Consider the following 18,940-nt stretch of genomic DNA (forward strand, 5'->3'; position numbering starts at 1 on the left):
TGAGGAGAAGGACTTGGGAGTGCTGGTGGACGAGAAGCTCAATATGAGCCGGCAATGTGCTCTTGCGGCCCAGAAGGCCAACCGCATCCTGGGCTGCATCAAGAGGAGCGTGGCCAGCAGGTCAAGGGAGGTGATTCTCCCCCTCTACTCTGCCCTCGTGAGACCTCACTTGGAGTATTGCGTCCAGTTCTGGAGCCCCCAACATAAGAAGGACATGGACCAGTTGGAGAGGGTCCAGAGGAGGGCCACGAAGATGATAAGAGGGCTGGAGCACCTTTCCTATGAGGACAGGCTGAAAGAGTTGGGGCTGTTCAGCCTGGAGAAGAGGAGGCTCCGGGGTGACCTTATAGCGGTCTTCCAGTACCTCAAGGGGGCCTACAAGAAAGATGGGGAGAGGCTGTTCAAGAGGGCCAGTTGTGATAGGACAAGGGGTAATGGTTTTAAAATAGAGGGAGGTAGATTCAGGTTGGATATTAGGAAAAATTTTTTTACCATGAGAGTTGTAGAACACTGGAACAGGTTGCCCAGAGAGGTGGTGGATGCTCCATCCCTGGAGACGTTCAAGGCCCGGTTGGATGAGGCCCTGAGCAACCTGATCTAGTTGGAGATATCCCTGTTCCTTGCAGGGGGGTTGGACTAGATGACCTTTGAAGGTCCCTTCCAGCCCTAACGATTCTATGATTCTATGATTCTATATCTGGGTTAAAACTATCTGGAAGTAGTTCAGATGAGTGTAGTATGCACTTTGTCAGGTATTGACTGCTCAGCCTTTCAAAAAGTTGAATTGAAGCATCTGCATTTTAATTTATTGTGTAATGACTAAGCGTAGTGACTAAATGAACAAAGTATTACAGGATTCAATACTTTTGTAACAAACTCTAAACCTACAATTTTTTTCTGCCCCCTCTTCCCTTTATTTATTTGTGTCCATCATTTCTTCATGTAGTGATCTTTATTATGAGCATGGCAATTTCTCCTTGAAAAAAACAACCACTTAATTTTTGGTCATGCCTACTTCGGATTCCACATACCTGTTTTGTTTGTGGATTTGCGAAAAGTGGAAAATAGGAATCCAATATATAAAGGTGTTATGTGCTGGGTTTTTTTGTAAGCTTGTAACAGTGGCATTGTATCCAAGTAATCTGTTTTGGTCTCTATGGACAATGGTATTTCAAAAGCATATTGTCAGAATTCACAGTAAGGGTAACAGAATACTGGAACAGGCTGCCCAGAGAGGTTGTGGAGTCTCCTTCTCTGGAGATGTTCAAAACCCGCCTGGACGCGTTCTTGTGTGATCTGATGTAGGTGGTCCTGCTCCGGCAGGGGGATTGAACTAGATGATCCTTTGAGGTCCCTTCCAATCCCTGACATTCTGTGATTCTGTGGATTATGTTTGGGCTGATAACCACGTATTAATAGACTGTTAATGAGAATCTTTGTTTTCAAATTAAAAAGCAGAGACAAAGGTAAGTTTATGTATGTATTTGTTTGAAGTATAATGTTTTTAGGATTTAAGAGACTAATTCAATCATTTACACCCTGGATTTCCTCATGGAAATGGCTCTCATAGGTGCTGACTTTACAGTTCTACAGCACATAGCAATAAATTAAATCACTGCAAGTAAAATTGAAACAAAATATCTCATGCGTACCAGGATCACTATTTCTAAAAATGATTTTAAATGAGGCAATGTTTTTGAATACAGGCAAATTTAAATGCTAACTGCATGTGTAAATGAGGGCATAGCTTCACAGTTTGGCTTAACCCAGTTTAAGACTAGTCTCAAAAGATTGGCCTCTGGCTTTACCCTTCCTTTACCCTTCATGTCATTCCTAGTTCTAACTGAAAAAAAATTTTGAAGGAGTATTTACTGTATTTTAAATCAGGAAATAGTAAATTACATGAATGCTAAGGGCAGTGTTGAGGTTTTCTATGCAGGTTTTCTTTTTAAGTAACAAATACTAAAATTTGTTTTCTGGTCTTTGTATGTCTTTTCCCAGGTTGAGCATGTACTGCCTCTTCTGAAGCGAGGAATTGGTATCCATCATGGCGGTTTGCTTCCTATCTTAAAAGAAACCATAGAAATTCTTTTCTCTGAGGGCCTAATAAAGGTATATATTTAAATTTTTCTCTTTTGTGAATACACAGTCAGTAATCCTGAAAAAACGCGGAGTGTATCTTAGCTCAGAGCTTGCACTAGTATTATGGTGGACATCTGCCTCTTGATTGGAAAAGCTGAGGGGCTCATTGCATATGCCAAACTGAAAAGTGCTTTGTGTTTTGAATGTGATTCTATGCATGAAGCATAAGACTTAGTATTTACCCAAAACTTTTTTTGGAACATTACATGGACCAGTAAGTAGACAGTTTTAAAAAGAGCTACACATGTACGGAGGAAAAGGCTCTGTTCTGGGTATCTACATACTGGGTACTACAAATGCACACAGCACCTCTGGAAGCCTGTAGCTGTTCCAGTGGCACAGGTTAATTGGTGTAACTGGTTGCAGCTCCTTTCATTGAGAAATGCAAATATTAGCACAAATGCCTCCATCCTTATCTGAAAAAACAGTTCTTGACGCTGAGTTTCTTATATTTCCTCCCCATAAGCAAAAGTTTGTAGTCTTCAATACTTTGCCTTAGATGTCTTACGTTAGTGCACAATTATAGCTCTAGTTTTAAGTGTCCCAGATTTTATTTTAAAGTATTTAAACTTGGATTGTCTAACGTTAACATTTTCTTCAACTGTTTTGTGATATATTTTGCTCCTATAAATGACTGTAGACGTTTACCAAGCTGTTGGTTGCCCTAAGGGACATACATTCAGAAAGCTCTAATCTTAGGTGAAAATTGTGAGGGATTTTTGGGTAGCTTATTGTGATTTTCTTCTTGAAAACTTTGAATGTGAAAATTAACTATTATTTTTCATTAGTATAATTGGCACCCCCTTGTGTTTTCTTTTGGGGTCTTTCACATGGTCCCATTTAACTGGTTTTCATGTTTTCCCAGAGAAAACAAGGAAAGGAGGAAAGAATGCTTTAGTCTAGTTTTTAAATACTTAATGTGCCTGTGTTGACTGTACATAAGTAGTAAAATCTGGAGAGGTTTTGTGTAGCAATCTCTGACTATTTGCATGTTTGTTTAAGAGTCTTTGTTTTTGCTTGCTTAACTTTGGTCTGTTTATTTAGGCCTTATTTGCAACAGAGACTTTTGCTATGGGAATTAATATGCCAGCCAGGACTGTGCTATTTACGAGTGCCAGCAAATTTGATGGAAAAGATTTCCGATGGGTAAGTGAAAAACAGGTTCTGCAGAGTAACTGAATTGCATTATTTAAACCTTAATTAGGATTAAATTTACTCTTGACATTTCCACTTCAATGTAGTACAAAATATTTTTTTCTTTCAAAAGTCTTTTTTTCTTCATTAATCTATTTTTAGTTAGTGTACAAATTCCTGAAGACAAGATTCCTCAGATTATGCATGAGACTATTTATTTTAATAGATACAGCAAAAGGGCATCAAACATAGGTTAGTGGTGGACATTGGGTTAGATTAAGACTCCTGCACAACTTGTCCAAAACTCTTGAGACCCAAGTGTTTTCTTCAATGTCAGAGCAATGTGGAGAATAAGTGGGCTCCGTATCATATCATAATGATCACTAAATTTACATTTTGACAGGCTCAAGGAAGGAGATCATTTACCTTAGGAGAGCATTGATTATTCTAGCACAGTATTTTGGGTAGCCCACTGAAAGACTGAAATGTGCAGAGGGAGAGATAGGTTCTTAAACAGCTGGAAAACAAATAATTTGAAAGTTTTAAACATTAAAACCAGGTATGTGATTCGCTTGTAAATAATAGTAATGGTGTACAAGTCATCACACCAAAACTTCATAAATACATGTCATTATTCGTCTTTAAGAGATGGGAAGATTGTAAACAAGATAAGTGCCTTGACGTGCATTATAAAGTAAACATCTCTTGAATCTTAGTTTGGGCTGTTCATTTTCATGATTCTTTCAGTCTAATTGCATGTCTTTAGGATGTAGGTGAGAATTAGCTACCTTTGAGGTATGAGATATGTGAAACTCCTGCTTTTAAAATGATTTAGCACAGTTCTAGTAGTTCTTGAGATCTGACTGGAAGTGAAACTCTGGAAGTTGTTGGGAATGCAAGTTACTGTTTTATAACTTACACAGACATAGGGAACCAGTTATAACTGGCTCTTGTCCACGTCCCAATTCTTTATAACCTCTTCAATCTCACAGTTAGTAGGCATAGAATAACTATTCTTGCTAGTTAGCAGTATTTTAATGTTACATTTGAATAATTTGAATGAAATGATACAGTATTTGAAGATGGTGAAGATGTGTTATCAGTTATGTTGAAGATGTGTTATATTTTAATAATCTGCACTGTGCATAGCAACCTTCCATCACATAAGACATTAGTAAAATATTTTTTGTGCTTATTAAAATGATGCTGTCTGTTATGGAAATCACTGTAGCTGTGGGAGCATAAGTTAACTTACGCTGCTGACATACGTTATTCATAGTCCCATTGGATTTGTATCTCAGTAGCTTAATGATCACTTATGAGGAATGGACTCAATCTGTGAAATGTTCATGTCTTAGGTAACTGTCCTTTGCTGCTTTTTATACATCGTGGTTGTTTAATGTATAATTATAAATAGCACTTTATACGTTCTTGCTATTTTTCTAGTATTTGCTTGGGTTTATTTCTTTTCCTCGTTTTATCCTAGATATCCTCAGGTGAATACATTCAAATGTCAGGTCGTGCAGGACGCCGAGGTATGGATGACAGAGGAATAGTAATTCTTATGGTGGATGAAAAAATGAGTCCAACAATTGGCAAGCAGCTTTTGAAGGTAGGAGAGTGTTGTGGTCTAGCCTGACCAGCAACTAAACACCACACAGCCACTCACCCTCCCTCTACTCCAGGGGATGGGGAAGAGAATTAAAGGGGAAAAGGAAAGGAGACTGTAGGTTGAGATAAGAACATATTATAATGATAGCAACAACAATAGAATATATATATGTATAATGATAACAGTATGTACAAACAAGTGATGCACAGTGTAATTGCTCACCTCCCAATGACCAACGCCTGTCCCATCCTGGCAAACGATCCCAAAACAGATAAGTCCCAACACTGAAATCACGGAAAAGTGAAAGGCTTGAAAAGTGAATGAGAGAGAGCATTCGGAGAGTGAGAGCCACCGAAAGAGCAAAAGCCCTTCTTTCCAGTCAGTCCTCATCTGTGTGAGGTTACTCTGCACACTATTCAGGAGCTTGTAGCCTGGGTACAAATAGCGGGTCATTTGTGTTAAAATGGCACTTACAGTATTATTAGAGTTTGTGTAAGTTGTGGGAATCAGCTTAAGTCAGCATCAGGAAATGTTAATAAAAAGCGTGTTATTTGTTGCCAAAAAAAATCAGATGCAATTATTAGTCTATTTTGTTCAGACAAATGAAGAATAAGGGGAAAAATACTTACATGGCTGCCATTAGTTACACAGATGTGGATTCTTTGTTGTGTATCTTGCTCTGTCAGTGCTGTCTGTTAATTCATGATAAATCTGTACATTAGATCACTGTTATACACAGATAGTGTTTACCTTCTTAAAGTCAGAAATTTCATAAATACTACGTTATGGCTGACTAACCAGAAATTATTAAAGTAAGAAATTTCAAAAATATTTGAACTCATTCAATGCAGTCTTGCATCTGGATAAGAACAACCCCATGTACCAGTAACAAGTTGGGGACTGAACTGTTGCGGAACAGCACAGAGGAAAGGGACCCGGGGGTCCTGGTAGACAGCCGGATGACCATGAGCCAGCAATGTGCCCTTGTGGCCAAGAAGGCCAATGGCATCCTGGGGTGTATTAGAAGAGGTGTGGTTAGCAGGTCGAGAGAGGGTCTCCTCCCCCTCTACTCTGCCCTGGTGAGGCCGCATCTGGAGTATTGTGTCCTATTCTGGGCCCCTCAGTTCAAGAAGGACAAGGAACTGCTTGAGAAAGTCCAGCGCAGGGCCACAAAGATGATTAAGGGAGTGGAGCATCTCCCTTGTGAAGAAAGGCTGAGAGAGCTGGGTCTCTTTAGCTTGGAGAAGAGGAGACTGAAGGGGGACCTCATTAATGTTTATAAATATGGAAAGGGTGACTGTCATGAGGATGGAGCCAGGCTCTTCTCACTGGCATCCAATGATAGGACAAGGGGAGATGGATATAAGCTGGAACATAGGAGGTTCTACTTAAACACGAGGAAGAACTTCTTCCCACTAAAGGTAACAGAACACTGGAACAGGCTACCCAGAGAGGTTATGGAGTCTCCTTCTCTGGAGATGTTCAAAACCCGCCTGGATGCGTTCTTGTGTGATCTGATGTAGGTGGTCCTGCTCCGGCAGGGGGATTGGACTAGATGATCCTTCGAGGTCCCTTCCAATCCCTAACATTCTGTGATTCTGTGATTCATGTATGGTAGCATTAGGTTTTGAATTATTTCTTAGTCTTGATTAGACTTGTGTTTTCACAGTGGAGTGGATATATATTTATTTGTTTACATGCGCACGTAACGTGTACCTCTCTGAGATGTATGAAGGCTAAGTATTTTAACTGGATTTTTATGAGTCTTTTAGGCTATTGAAAAAAATATAGTGACATATTTAAATAAAGGCTTTATACCCTTTTATGCCCTTTTACTTCCACATCTGAAAAATTAAACAGCATGAGATAGAACATGAGAGAAGAAGAAAAATACTCCTTATAAATAACATTGATTTTTTTATACTTGTAATCTGTGTTTTATAAAGAATATCCCTCAAAGGTTAATCCATACGAAATAATTGTAAGAAGCTTAAAAAAAATTCATATTTCAATTATTTATCTTCAGACTTTATGAGATTATTCTATAAGCTCTGCCATTCAGAAAGTGTTTTTATTAAGTTTGTAAGTTTAGTAGTTTCAGAGCTATAGAACTGAATCTGCATGAACTGAAATGAAAAAAGGAAGTAGTAGATCACTTACATTTTTTAGATACCATCTCTATTTTCTTTTGTCTAGATTTTAAGGAAATGGTAGAGAATATTTCCTTTATTGAAACTATAAGCCCTTTGACTTTTTTCCTCCCTTTTGAATTACAAGGAAACAAAAGGGAAAAATAATGGCAACTTTTTTCCTTTCTTTATTATCTGTTGGTTCTTCACTGATCTAAGGAAATTCATGTATTTTATTATTTTTTCACACTTACTTCACTGATGAGCAAGGACTGAATTGTAAGATTTCTTTGAAAAAGATCAGAATAGGCTATAATGAATATAACAATGCTTCTGTGGCTTCTGTAACTATTCAGCCAATTGCTGAAAAGGCAGTAAAAGCAATCTTCTATGAGATAAGCAGTATGACATAAAAGATACTTGCTATGTTCCTTTGTAAATACAAAACACTTAGAGGAAATTTCATGTCAAAACAGACCAAGAATGTATACAGACTTCAGATTTCTTCAATATTCACATTTTGTATTCATCGTCAAGCATGTCTGAATTATGTTTTACTTACTGACTGACAGTGTTTGTGGTTAAGATCACAATCATGTCTTGTGGTAGTATTTTGCTGCCACATCGAGTATTGTGGCTTTGCTCCAGGATAAGCTAAAGTTTAGTGGGAAAACTTGAGAACAATAGGACATTTACATATGACATTTTATTAACGTAGCTCTTCAACCCTAATGCATGTCTGATCCAGACCATTTCCTGAACACTAGAGCAAAACTTCTAGGAATAACGTTATCAGCTGCCTGACACTGCAATTGGTGAGGTGAGCGCTCCGAGTGTGTTTCAGTACTAGCAGCATCGCTGCAGCTGTGCCCTTTGGCTGTGGCACTGTTCATTGCGACATTGTCTACAGTACTTCAAACTTAAGTTCAAAGTTCAGTTCTTAGATGGAGTTCTTGTGAGGGATATTTGTAAATATTTCTTAAACTCGGTAACCCACATTTGTTTTCTGCAGCCTAACTAGAATTTTTCGTTTATCATTAGCGTTTTTTTGACCATTGAATATTTAGTAAACTGGTGACTTGCACAAGTCTGTAAAACTAAATGCTTACAGTAGTGTTGGATAGCTTTCTGAAGACAGTAAATTATAGTTTTTCATTTGCATAATACTAAGAAATATTTGATGGGATTTTTTTGTTGTTGTCTCCTTAATTAAAATCTTTAGCTACGTTGTGTGTGTTAGGTAGGAAGGGGAAAGCTTCGCCTTGACACTAGATGGCCTTTGAAACCAGAGCAGCATCTCTTTGGTTGGATATTTGGGCATGTTACAAGCATGCATTTCTACAGAGACAATTGAGTTACCAAACAGCGGTAATCTGTTATGTCTCTAAAAGACAAAAATCTTAAGCTAATTATGTTATGGAAATGAATGATTGTATAATGAAAGAAAACGTGCTGATGTAAGTATGTTTTTGAGCCTTGAATTTGAGTGTGTCAGTTCTTTGCATCTACTTGTTCCTTCACAGGAGAAGTTAAATGGGCTGAAAAATCGAAGGAAAACATTCGTCTAGCCAGATAAAATATACAGTATTATGCTTTCCTTGTCATTTGCGTATGGAAAATAAAGTGCCCTGATGCCAAGCTGTAGGAGACACTCCACTAGCTACATCTGGCTCCTTGGCAGGGCCTTTATTTATAGAGTTGGCAATACCGTGCTTATTTAGCCTGTATGCTGCTGTTAGAAATCTGTCTGGTCTTTTTGTATTTTATTTTGACTCTTAAGTTGTTTTATTGTGCTAGGCAAGTGAACAGAATAGCAATTCAGTCAGTTTAATACTTTTCTCTTTAACTTCCTGCCTGTTTGCACAGCTCTTTCGTATGACCACTGTGCAGTTGTTGGAAAGTTTCTTAATTTTGAAAGGGCATATCATCTTTCCCTTATAATTGTATCAGATGTAGCTGTGCCTTTGAGACTCCCAAGTAAAAATAAAATTGTATTTAGAGTGAAAAACAGTATTTACATAAAAATAAATAAATTTGGGCTGATTGGGAATAAATGTAAGATTGGAAATGATGAGGCGATGATAAGGAGATTCAGTTGTTAGAAAATTAAGTTTTCTGCAACAGGAGCTATCTGATAAAATTGCAGGAAGTTAGTACTTTTGCATAAGCATAGTTACCTGTCTGCAAAAGGAATTAATAACAAGCCTTGGGCTTATATTAATTATCCTTGTGTGGATTTCTAATGTAAAAAGTGTAACAAGCAACTAAAATTCTTGCCTGGGTCACGAGAAACATCATTGTTTCTAATACTATAAAATGATAAATCAGAATTCAGGAAAAACAATGGTTAATGGGTATGAAGGAAGTACTGTTTTTTGCAGAAGTAATTCACTTAATCTTTGACTGTGAGGTTGCTTGTTCCTTCTTTTGGCCTGTCGGATATTGACTGATGACCATAGGTCTGCTCCTGTATTGATCCTTCTGTGTTTTAAAATAAATATGGGTGTGTATACTCTTGAATTGGGTTGAAAAGTAGTAAAACTTAAAAAATTATCTAATGTAAAAGTATAGATTCTGTTGTTTGAGTGGTTGGGTGTTTGGGTGCTGCTTTATTATTGTTAGGTAAATTTAGGACACTCCAAAACTTGTTAGTCTCTGTTACTCTTTAAAATACTCATACACATGAACATCATACTCTTGAAATGATTATTGTGGTTTTGTTCAAATGATCTCCTTTGTCTAATACATAGAAAGCCCTTCCAGTGACTGGGAATTTTTTTTCCAGGTGGTAAGACTTATTTTATTACATTCAGTTCTCTTTTTGCTCTTACAAACTGCACTGAATTTTTACTGTATTATCAGGCATGAGGTAAGGGAGTAGAGCATCAACAGAGGTCCTTTTTGCAAATGAAGTGCTTAGCACTTTCTGAAGTAAAGAAGCAGCGGTTCTTAGCTATGCATGGCTGCCACCCAAGGCAAGAACAGGGAGCTGCTGACAATGTCAGGAAGCTGAAGGTACAGTCAGATGCAGGTTAGAACATAGCAGTTGTTTGGTGCAGCGTTTGGCAAAATTGCAGCTTCTTTGGCAAGTGGAGATCCTGATACAGTGTCTATGAATAATGTTTTCTTGCACAAAACATGGCCTGTATTGAAATTGATGTGGAATGATATGGCTCACTATTTAACCTTTATGATGAAGTCTCCGCAAAATCCCTTATAAAACTTTACTGTGTGCGGATTTTCCATTTGCTTTTCCCTAAATGCTTTAAAAATGTTTCTAGAGAAGCGAACTGGTATAATCAACCCATAACTTGAGAGTAAGTAGTAAGTAACAGCTTTTCATTTCGTCTTCTGATTTGGGACTATGCACATCACAGCAGGTGAAGCCTTCTAGTTAAGACTGTCTTCCATCAGCATCCAGTCCCTCTGCAAACATCAGCTTAACATGCCAGCCTAATTATACTATTGTACTTTGGCTGGACTTAAAGTTTAACTCATCTGGGAAAAAAAGAAGAAGAAGAAAAAAAAAAGCCTCAGGATTTGAGAAGTTTTCCAAAGCTTAATTTGGGAGAGAAAGACTTCAACTGGAAGTTGGCACTAGCACTTGTTGGAAAAGCTGTAGCAAAATCTAAGGAAATGGATTGTCACTAGTGGTTTGGGGACAGTATAGTATTCTTTCTAATCTAAAGTTGTAACATAGATGAGAATCACAATGAAACAAACATTTTGGATACTTTATCAACACTTATATTAAAATAATTTTAATGTGAAATTTTTATTGTAAACTGCCAAATTTTTCATGTTCCTATGAAGCTTGCACTGAAGAAGTTTTCCAGGCTTGAATTTGGGAAGGTGCTTCTAACCTTAATTTAAAATCTGCTTAAAGTCAACAAGATTTTAGCGTGAAATCATGGAGAGAATTCAGCTCTTTTAAGAGAAACATATTCAAATGCCATCATGAATGGGGTCCCAGTTTTGTAGATAATTGTACAAACCAGCAGATAGAACTGTAAATAGTTGTTCTTGCTGATGTTTGCGACCAAAGCGTGGGAAGCTGGGGCGCATCAGATTGTGTGTAAAATGGTTAGTCACTCTTGCACTTTGCCTCGGGCTTTTCCAGAGCCAGTGGGACTAAGCTAACGTATATATTAATTGTGGTTGCTGCTTGTTAATACCACAAGTTACTTGGAAGTTTTATTAGGTCAGTCTGTGGAAAGCAGTTTCCCCTCAACTGACATATTTTTGGGAAGTTTTCTTTTACTTTGGTAAACTCATCACTACAAAAGTAACTGTGTTTTGACCAACTAAGTTAGATTTTTTTTCTTTGCCTTCTTATTCTTAAAACAGAAAAGGTAAATGTGAGATGAACAGAAGACAAAGTTTCTTTTTTCAATTTATTTTTATGTTAACTTTTTGTAGAAGTATATAGTCTTTGCTAGAGCAAACATTTCCTTTAAGTTAAAACATACTGCACGTTTACTGAAACTGTAAATTGTCGTATCACTGACCTGATACCTGTAGTAGAAACCAATGAGTGTTGAGGATCTCAGCTAGCTTCTGAGTGAAGATACAGATACCATTTGTTTTTTTCTGTTTCAGCTTTCCTCGAGTTCACCCAACTTAAAAGGAGAGAAATTATTCTCTCAAATGTTATGGAAATACAGTTAGGTGTTACCAGGCCAGCTCAGATCCAAAGGAATCATTGCACAGTATTGCAACTGTGTTGAACACATGTTAAATTACCTTTCCCCTCGTCCATTTGTGTTCTGTGCAGAGCAATTCATGTAGTAATGCTGTGATCCTGGTGCTGTGATCCTGGTTTGGGGAGGGCCAGTTTTAACATTTTTAAGTTAATTTAAAGTGTGACATTTGTGTTGTATAAAGTACTTGTAGTTTTAAATATTTATTTGAGAGTTTAAATGTTGCTGTGTTAAAGTGGGATGCCTCGGTACAAGTGTGTAGGATTTTTTGTAGATTTTTCTGTGTTCAGTTCAGAAAGAAGAAAAAAGGGTTAGGGAAGAACGGAACTTGGAGTTACCAGCCTGAAGTAAAACTAAGGATAGTTGCAGTGGTAGGAGCTACTATATTAGAGAAGGTAAATGACTGAGATTCACAGGTAAATGGCTGGTAAATTCACAACTAACTTCAGACGGTGGTAGTTGCCTGCGAAAGATACTGAGATACATTTTTTTTCCTTTTAAGTCTCTTATTACAACTGGCATATTTGTGGAAGCTGGCCTGGGGTTATTTTCATCGGCAAAGCCTGCTAAAGCAGTCTTTTGCCACCCACAGTGGCTTCTGTTTGTGTTGGTGCGACCGGTTTTGGGGCAAAGCAGTGAGCCAGCTTGGTAATAAATTTGTACTTAAAATAGCTTCTTCCTATTGTCTGTTAAAAATAACCCTGCAGAGAGGTTTTTATTGGTTTTGCAGTCATGCTAATGTAGCTCAGGACAGTTCTGTTATCAGTGTAACTACAGAGTCTTTACTGATATTTCTGAGAGAGATCTGATTATTTGTGTGGTAACTATGTCATTGATACATGGAAAAATGTGTGCTGTTAACATTTCACTAAAGGTATTTCTGTGTCTTGCAGAGATATAAAGCAGTCACTTGTATTTTTATTTAATGAGATTTTTCATAGAAATTCATAATGGTGACTGTCACAGACAGCTAGGCGTACTTCCCCCTTATGGGGAAAAAAATGAGACACCTTTTAAATATCATCAGTGTATTCTGTTCTTGGCCCTTTTTGTAAAGCGGTTCTTTGTTTCCTTTTTGGAAACTCATTCAGCTGATTTCTGGAAACACTAATAAGCAAATTAAACTGTCAGTGGACCAAATGGCGTAAAATATGTCCTGAACTGTACCTGATTTGTGTCATTATGAAAGATACTTGATTGTTGCTTTGCAAGTTGCCTCTTTCATCTTTGTTAGCTCGTAATGTCCCGTTGAGTTAGTTTCAGACAGTATTTGCCGTCTTATATTCTCTGTGAAAGCTTTGTACATGTTTTCTGTGAGAGGCTGGAGAGCAAGAAACTTATGTGCAAAATTTGTTCCTCTCTCTCTCTGCATGGGAACAGTTCTGAAAATGTAAATATTTTGCTCCCACTATAAGAGAGAACAGAGACAGTAACCCTTAGCAAATGCGCGTCTTGCTCAACACTACGTGCCATAATGCAGAAACGACAGCTCTCACATCTCTGGTTAGACAAGGCTTCCAAGTCTCAACAGTAATAAAAAAAATGCGAAAAAAACCCTGTGAATATTAATTCCAGACACTAATCTTCCTTCCCCCCTGTCTGTCTATCTTTCTAGTTTATGTGGGCAAGAAATGGTAGGACTAGTAAATGCTGAATGCCATGTTGCCTGATTTGATTGTGTTAAGAAAAGAATCTGTTCTGAAATTGTTGGCAGTTAAACAGGGCACAATTAAACTATAATTTTCAGATAGTTCAGATTTTCAGATAGTTCTTGACTAAATTATTTCTGTGTTTATGGTCGTGTTGTTGATTTTTAACATTATAAGCTTAAACCAATCATTCTTTTGCAACCCTAATCTTGGAAGACTTGAAAGCTTAAAATTTATCAAGAAGTAAAGTGGTTGCAAGCACACAAAGTAGGTCATTAATTTCTGAGAACTTTATTCGATATGTGCAGGCTGTTCTCATGCATCCAGGCAGTTCTCATCCAGAGGGATAAAAAAAGCTTGCAAAATTGTTCTATTTTTTAAAAAATATTCGGAAATAAATCTGTTGCTATTCTCTGTTGAAGATTTGGAGTGAGGGTCTGCCCTCTTTGAAGAAGTGAGGAGGAGGATTATGTGCAGAAATGAGGCTGGAGAACTGGGATGGTAGTTCTCCAACAACAATAAAGTCATGGACACAGTGTGTGTTTGAAAGTGACTTCTTGATTCCTATTCAAGGAAGTCTTTCTCATCAACTTATGCTGCAGCTCTGATCCGTTAGGCTTTTGCCTGATCTTCTGCATGAGCGGTTGGTGGTTCTTTTTCTCTGATACGAAGGTTTTTCTCTGGAGACAAGGGAGAGGCTTCCTCAGAGACTAAGAGAATTTGAGGCAAGTGGCTGCATACCCTAGCTTGTCAAAGAGAAAGCTGATGAATTGTGACAGGAGGATCTATGGTAGAGGGTGAGCTAAATCTCATGCTTCACAATATTTTTAAGAAAGGAAGAACAGTAATTGATCTGGGAGCTGGTAGCACAGGGCTTTAGCAGGGAAGGGAATTGCAAGAGGCGAAAACCATCATGGAGAAAATTAAAGTTAAACTGATTTGCCTCTTGTTTTATCTTAGCAGCAAGCAAAATCCAGGATAGTTGAATACTTTATACTGTGTAGGTTCTTCGAGAGTGAGTTAGGAAAGGAAAGGCCACCTTTTCCGTTTTCCAGTCAGTGATATATCCTATATTCCCTCACCTCCTGTTCTTCCCTTACTTCCACGATATGTATCTGATAGGTGTCTTTAGGCAACCACTAATTGCCTCTTCAATAATCATGCCAGCCAGTCTTTGTAATTCACCAGGAAAGGCTGATTGTCTACTCATGTTTTGTGTGTACTTAGTATAGAACAACAGCTATATTTTGCTATAAGGTTTCCTAATGCGGCTGCAAAATCCGTGTGTTGCTACTAGATAAATGAAACAAGGGCATCCAGGTGATTGCTGCCTGTTAGATGCGAGTCTGTTGATAGCCTGGGGTAGTCAGTAGAGACTAATGCATGCTGCAGAATTCACTGGCAGTGCTGGAGGTGTAATACAGTAAAGCTACTACAGTTATATTTAATTTGGAGAAGAAACAGTTCCAGTTTTCAGAAAAAATAAGCTTCTCAGAACTCTTTTATTTGGAATGTAGTGCTGCCTGGAGAACAACACCGAGAAAACAGGAATTTCTGAAACTTGGAGAAAGATGTGTTTATGAGAAGAAGGAACAGGAACAATTCACAATTTTTGCCAAAACAGCATTGGTATTTTGACTGCTTTGTCTTAATAGAATGATCTTATTTTCAAATTGTAAAATGCTGATCATATGTTTAAAATAAAAATTGCCACATCAGCAACTGGCTCAAATGCTGCCTTTCAAATAAGTCTGCTTTATATAATCTTTGAAATAGCTGAGTTTTTTAGTTTGTTTTTAAATCACTCCTTCTTCACAGTTGAACTGTGCTGATTTTAAAAAAGCCTTTAAAGTGAATCTGCAGGAATCGTTTGGTCTTTCTTGGCATGTTCTGTGCATATACTATAGTTGTATAAAGTTCATTGTTTTCTCACTATGATAGCGTTTAAGTGAGAGTGTGACACTTATGATTTTATTCTTTAAAATAGTTGATAATCTTGCAAGCACACAGCTAACTTACGCCTTAAAGCTGTGTAACATTGTGCGGAGTGGAAAGAGGGGTTCATAGCGTGATCGGAGCGGTCACAGCAGCATTTTGCCACATCTCTGCTGGTCTGTAGATACGTGGGTGGCTATAGCCAGCTGGTGGGTGTATTCCAGCTGCTTTAGTTAGCCATGCCTGGCTACAGCAGTGGCCTTTGCTGTAGGAAAGAATCTGACCCACTGTTAGCTGACACTGGCATAATTGCTGTGCTGTTCTTTAGTAAATGCCATTCCTCACATGGCATTCTCTGTTGTAGAGAAGCAATCTTTTTTAGGGAGTGGCAATTTTTCTGTCCTAGAAGAACTGGTATATTTAGAAAAATATGTAATACCTTGGGTACATAATCCTTTTATCAGGTCTAAGTAAGAAGCTGTGCTATATGTTGGTTAGAATCAGCAACAAAAGTTCTGTCATCTTTGTTTGGTGTATCAGACCTGAGACATCTATAGAAACTTGAACTTTCTGTAGAAACTTGAGCTTTCTTCTGCACACTGCTGCTCAGCTGTTGATGTCATACTTACTGACGCATTTCTGTTAGTAGAAACCCATTTGTGGTAATTTCAGAACTGACAGTGTTATTTTAAATACACATTTCCTGACCTAATTTCAGAAGTATTTCTGTTCTGTGGTCGTTTAAGGTGAAAACCTCCGTGTGTATTTATGATCATAGAGTCATAGAATGGTTTGGGTTGGAAGGGACCTTGAACATCATCTAGTTCCAACCCCTCTGCCATGGGCAGGGACACTTTTGCGTAGATCAGGTTGCTCAAAGCCTCATCCAATGTGGCCTTGAACACTTGCAGGGATGGGGCATCCACAGCTCCTCTGGGCAACCTCTTCCAGTGCCTCACCACCATCATTGTAAAAATTTCCTCCTTACATCTAATGGAAATCTACCCTCTTTCAGTTTAAAGCCATTACTCCTTGTCCAATCACTACATGCCCTTGTAAAAAAATCCCTCTCTAGCTTTCCTGTAGGCCCCCTTTAGCTACTGGAAGGCTGCTATAAGATCACCCCGGAGTCTTCTCTTCTCCAGGCTGAACAGCCCAGCTCTCTCAGCCTGTCTTCATAGCAGAGGTGCTCCAGCCCTCGGATCATCTCCGTGGCCCTCGTCTGGACCCGCTCCAGCAGCTCCATGTCCTTCTTGTGTTGGGGACTCCAGAGCTGAATGCAGTATTCCAGGTGGGGTCTCCTGAGAGCAGAGTAGAGGGGCAGAATCACCTCCCTCGACCTGCTGGCCACGCTTCTTTGGATGCAGCCCAGGATGCAGTCTGTGATCTACTCACAGATGTAAGCTAGAATGACTGACTGAGTCTCTGGCCATGGAAAGCAAAACATTAGGCTGTATGATTTATTTTAAACTTGTTTTACATGTATTCATGTTGATACTTTCTTAGTGTAAACACATGCTGAAGGCTTCTCTGCAACAGCTGGAGTTTTTTCTGAGATGAAATAATCATGCAGTAAGTAGGATTGTGGCGTTTGTAAGGTAGTCTTATAAGGCTCTGTATCTCACTTAAAGCAAATCAGTTTACAGTATTCGTACATCTCCTACATGTGAGGGAATTTTAGATTCAGACTGTGTCTTATTAAATCTGACGTTAGTGCGTCAATGGCTGTAGTATCAGAATTCTTGACTGTACATTTAAAATTGAAAGAAATATGTGTATGTTGTGGTATCGTCACTTAAAATGCATTAGACAGCTTGATCTAGGAGAGCTCTTGATCTGAATTTCAGCATTTGCATGTATAAACTAATAATCAGTTGTTTTTATAATAGCCTATGCTTTTTTATTATGTATGATGAGGGAATGTCTTTGCTAGATACCTTACTGTATAGCAAAAGGCAAAGAAGTGAGTTGCAAGAGGATACAGTATGATTGGTTTTAAGTAAAGGAAATCTTGAGCTCAAAAGGAAGTGCAGAGGAGCATGTTTCCCAGTGCCAGCCCTCTCTGAGCTTCTAAAATGATAGAATATATTGAACTTTCAACAGTCATATAGTTGCATGCAAAATGTGTCTGGAAACATCCTCATTTTCTCCTTATTAATTTAAAGTGTTTAATCATGACTGAATTTACTCATAGGCCTTGTTGAAATAACAACACTGTTTAGTAAATCTTTTATTTTATGTATAGGTCACTCTTTAATGAGCAGTAAATACTAAGCTGTTGTAAACTGTTGCACTTCATCTTCTTATAAATTTCACTTGCCATTTTATTCCTCATCATGTAACTCTGCGGATTGCTGGTGTCGTCAGTGATCTGGCAGTATTTTTAGCGGACCGTGCTATTTTTCTATCTATGCCTTTTCTAGATTTCTTATAAGTCCAGACCTCTTTGAGTCTCCACTGGGAAATTTTGTTTCGAAAAAAAGGCCAAATTACACTGTTTTTCTGTTTGGTAGTTCACAAGAGTTTGTTTTTTTTTAATCCCTTATAATAAGCCTTAATTACATTAGTTTGGTGAGGGTAGCGAGTGTGTTGTCGTAAGCTTTTCAGGAATCAAGAAGGTATGATAATCCACGTACTTGTTAGTGCCTTCACAGGGCTCTGAAAGATTTGTGAGATCTAACTTGGTTTTACAAGAAGTCTGTTTATGGTCCGATTCTGCTGTATTCTATCCAGCTGACTGCTGCTTCCGATTTCTAATCATTTTGTTGCAGGAATTGTAATTTTCTGCTTCATAACTCCCAGATTTCTCTTGGATCCTTTCTGAAGAACGGTCGGTCACCTGTTCCTTTGATACCATGCTACTTTAGATGAAAGTTTATGCACCGCAGTTGGGCAGTTTCACACTTCAGAAGTTTTAGGTTTCTGTCATCTAGTTGCAGCCACTTCTTACTCAATTTATCAGGATGGCCTTCTGGGCGGACGCTTAAGCTAGAGACAGTTTCTCAAGCTTGCCCTTTGCTAAGAGAGGCTGTAACGTTGAGGTCTTCTGGATCTTCCTTGGACGCTGTTTAACTGTTCTGTGTGTTCTTTGAATAAGGGGTTGTTTTAATGTATATCTATGAAATGTTTTCTCTTCCTATGATAATGAGGTCTTCCTCTTGGGTAAGAACATAATAACAACCATAGTGAATCAGGCCACAGGTGCATGTACCTAGTCCAGTACCCTTTTTTGACAGAGGACAGTAGTAGATATGGTGTTTCCCTGCAATATTTTCCCAGCATCCTTTCTGCTTAGGTTATTCAAAATACCTGTAAATACCACCTTGTAAAAAAATCAAACTTCAGAGAATCCCAGAATGGTTGAAGTTGTAAGAGACCTCTGGAGATCATCTTGTCCAAGCTCCCTGCTGAAGCAGGGTCATCGAGGGCAGGCTGCCCAGGACCCTGCCCAGATGGCTTTTGTGTATCTCCACAAGAGGAGAGTCCACAGCCGCTCTCAGGCAACTTGCAAAGCAAATTAATTTTATAATCAGACATTACTTAAGTTAAAGAAGTTGTAGACTACCTCTTGACAGACTTCCCAAGACACCGGTGTGATCAGTGTCTTAAAGCAAAAAAGGCGTGCAAGTAAGTTTTTTC

At 38.3% G+C, this 18,940-nt stretch overlaps 1 protein-coding gene across 2 annotated transcripts in view; it reads left to right on the forward strand.

Annotated features, from left to right (window-relative positions):
• The window catches only part of MTREX (Mtr4 exosome RNA helicase), a 50,030-nt gene that overhangs the window by 12,741 nt on the left and 18,349 nt on the right, over positions 1-18,940 (forward strand). For both annotated transcript variants that reach the window (XM_086628909.1, XM_086628910.1), the window contains exons 13-15: positions 2,002-2,112; positions 3,187-3,288; positions 4,763-4,888. In XM_086628909.1, coding sequence (XP_086485035.1) covers positions 2,002-2,112; positions 3,187-3,288; positions 4,763-4,888 — 339 coding nt within the window. The remainder of the gene's footprint in view (positions 1-2,001; positions 2,113-3,186; positions 3,289-4,762; positions 4,889-18,940) is intronic.

This window comes from Tauraco erythrolophus, chromosome Z, assembly GCF_009769465.1.
Source record: "Tauraco erythrolophus isolate bTauEry1 chromosome Z, bTauEry1.pri, whole genome shotgun sequence".
NCBI lineage: Eukaryota > Metazoa > Chordata > Aves > Musophagiformes > Musophagidae > Tauraco > Tauraco erythrolophus.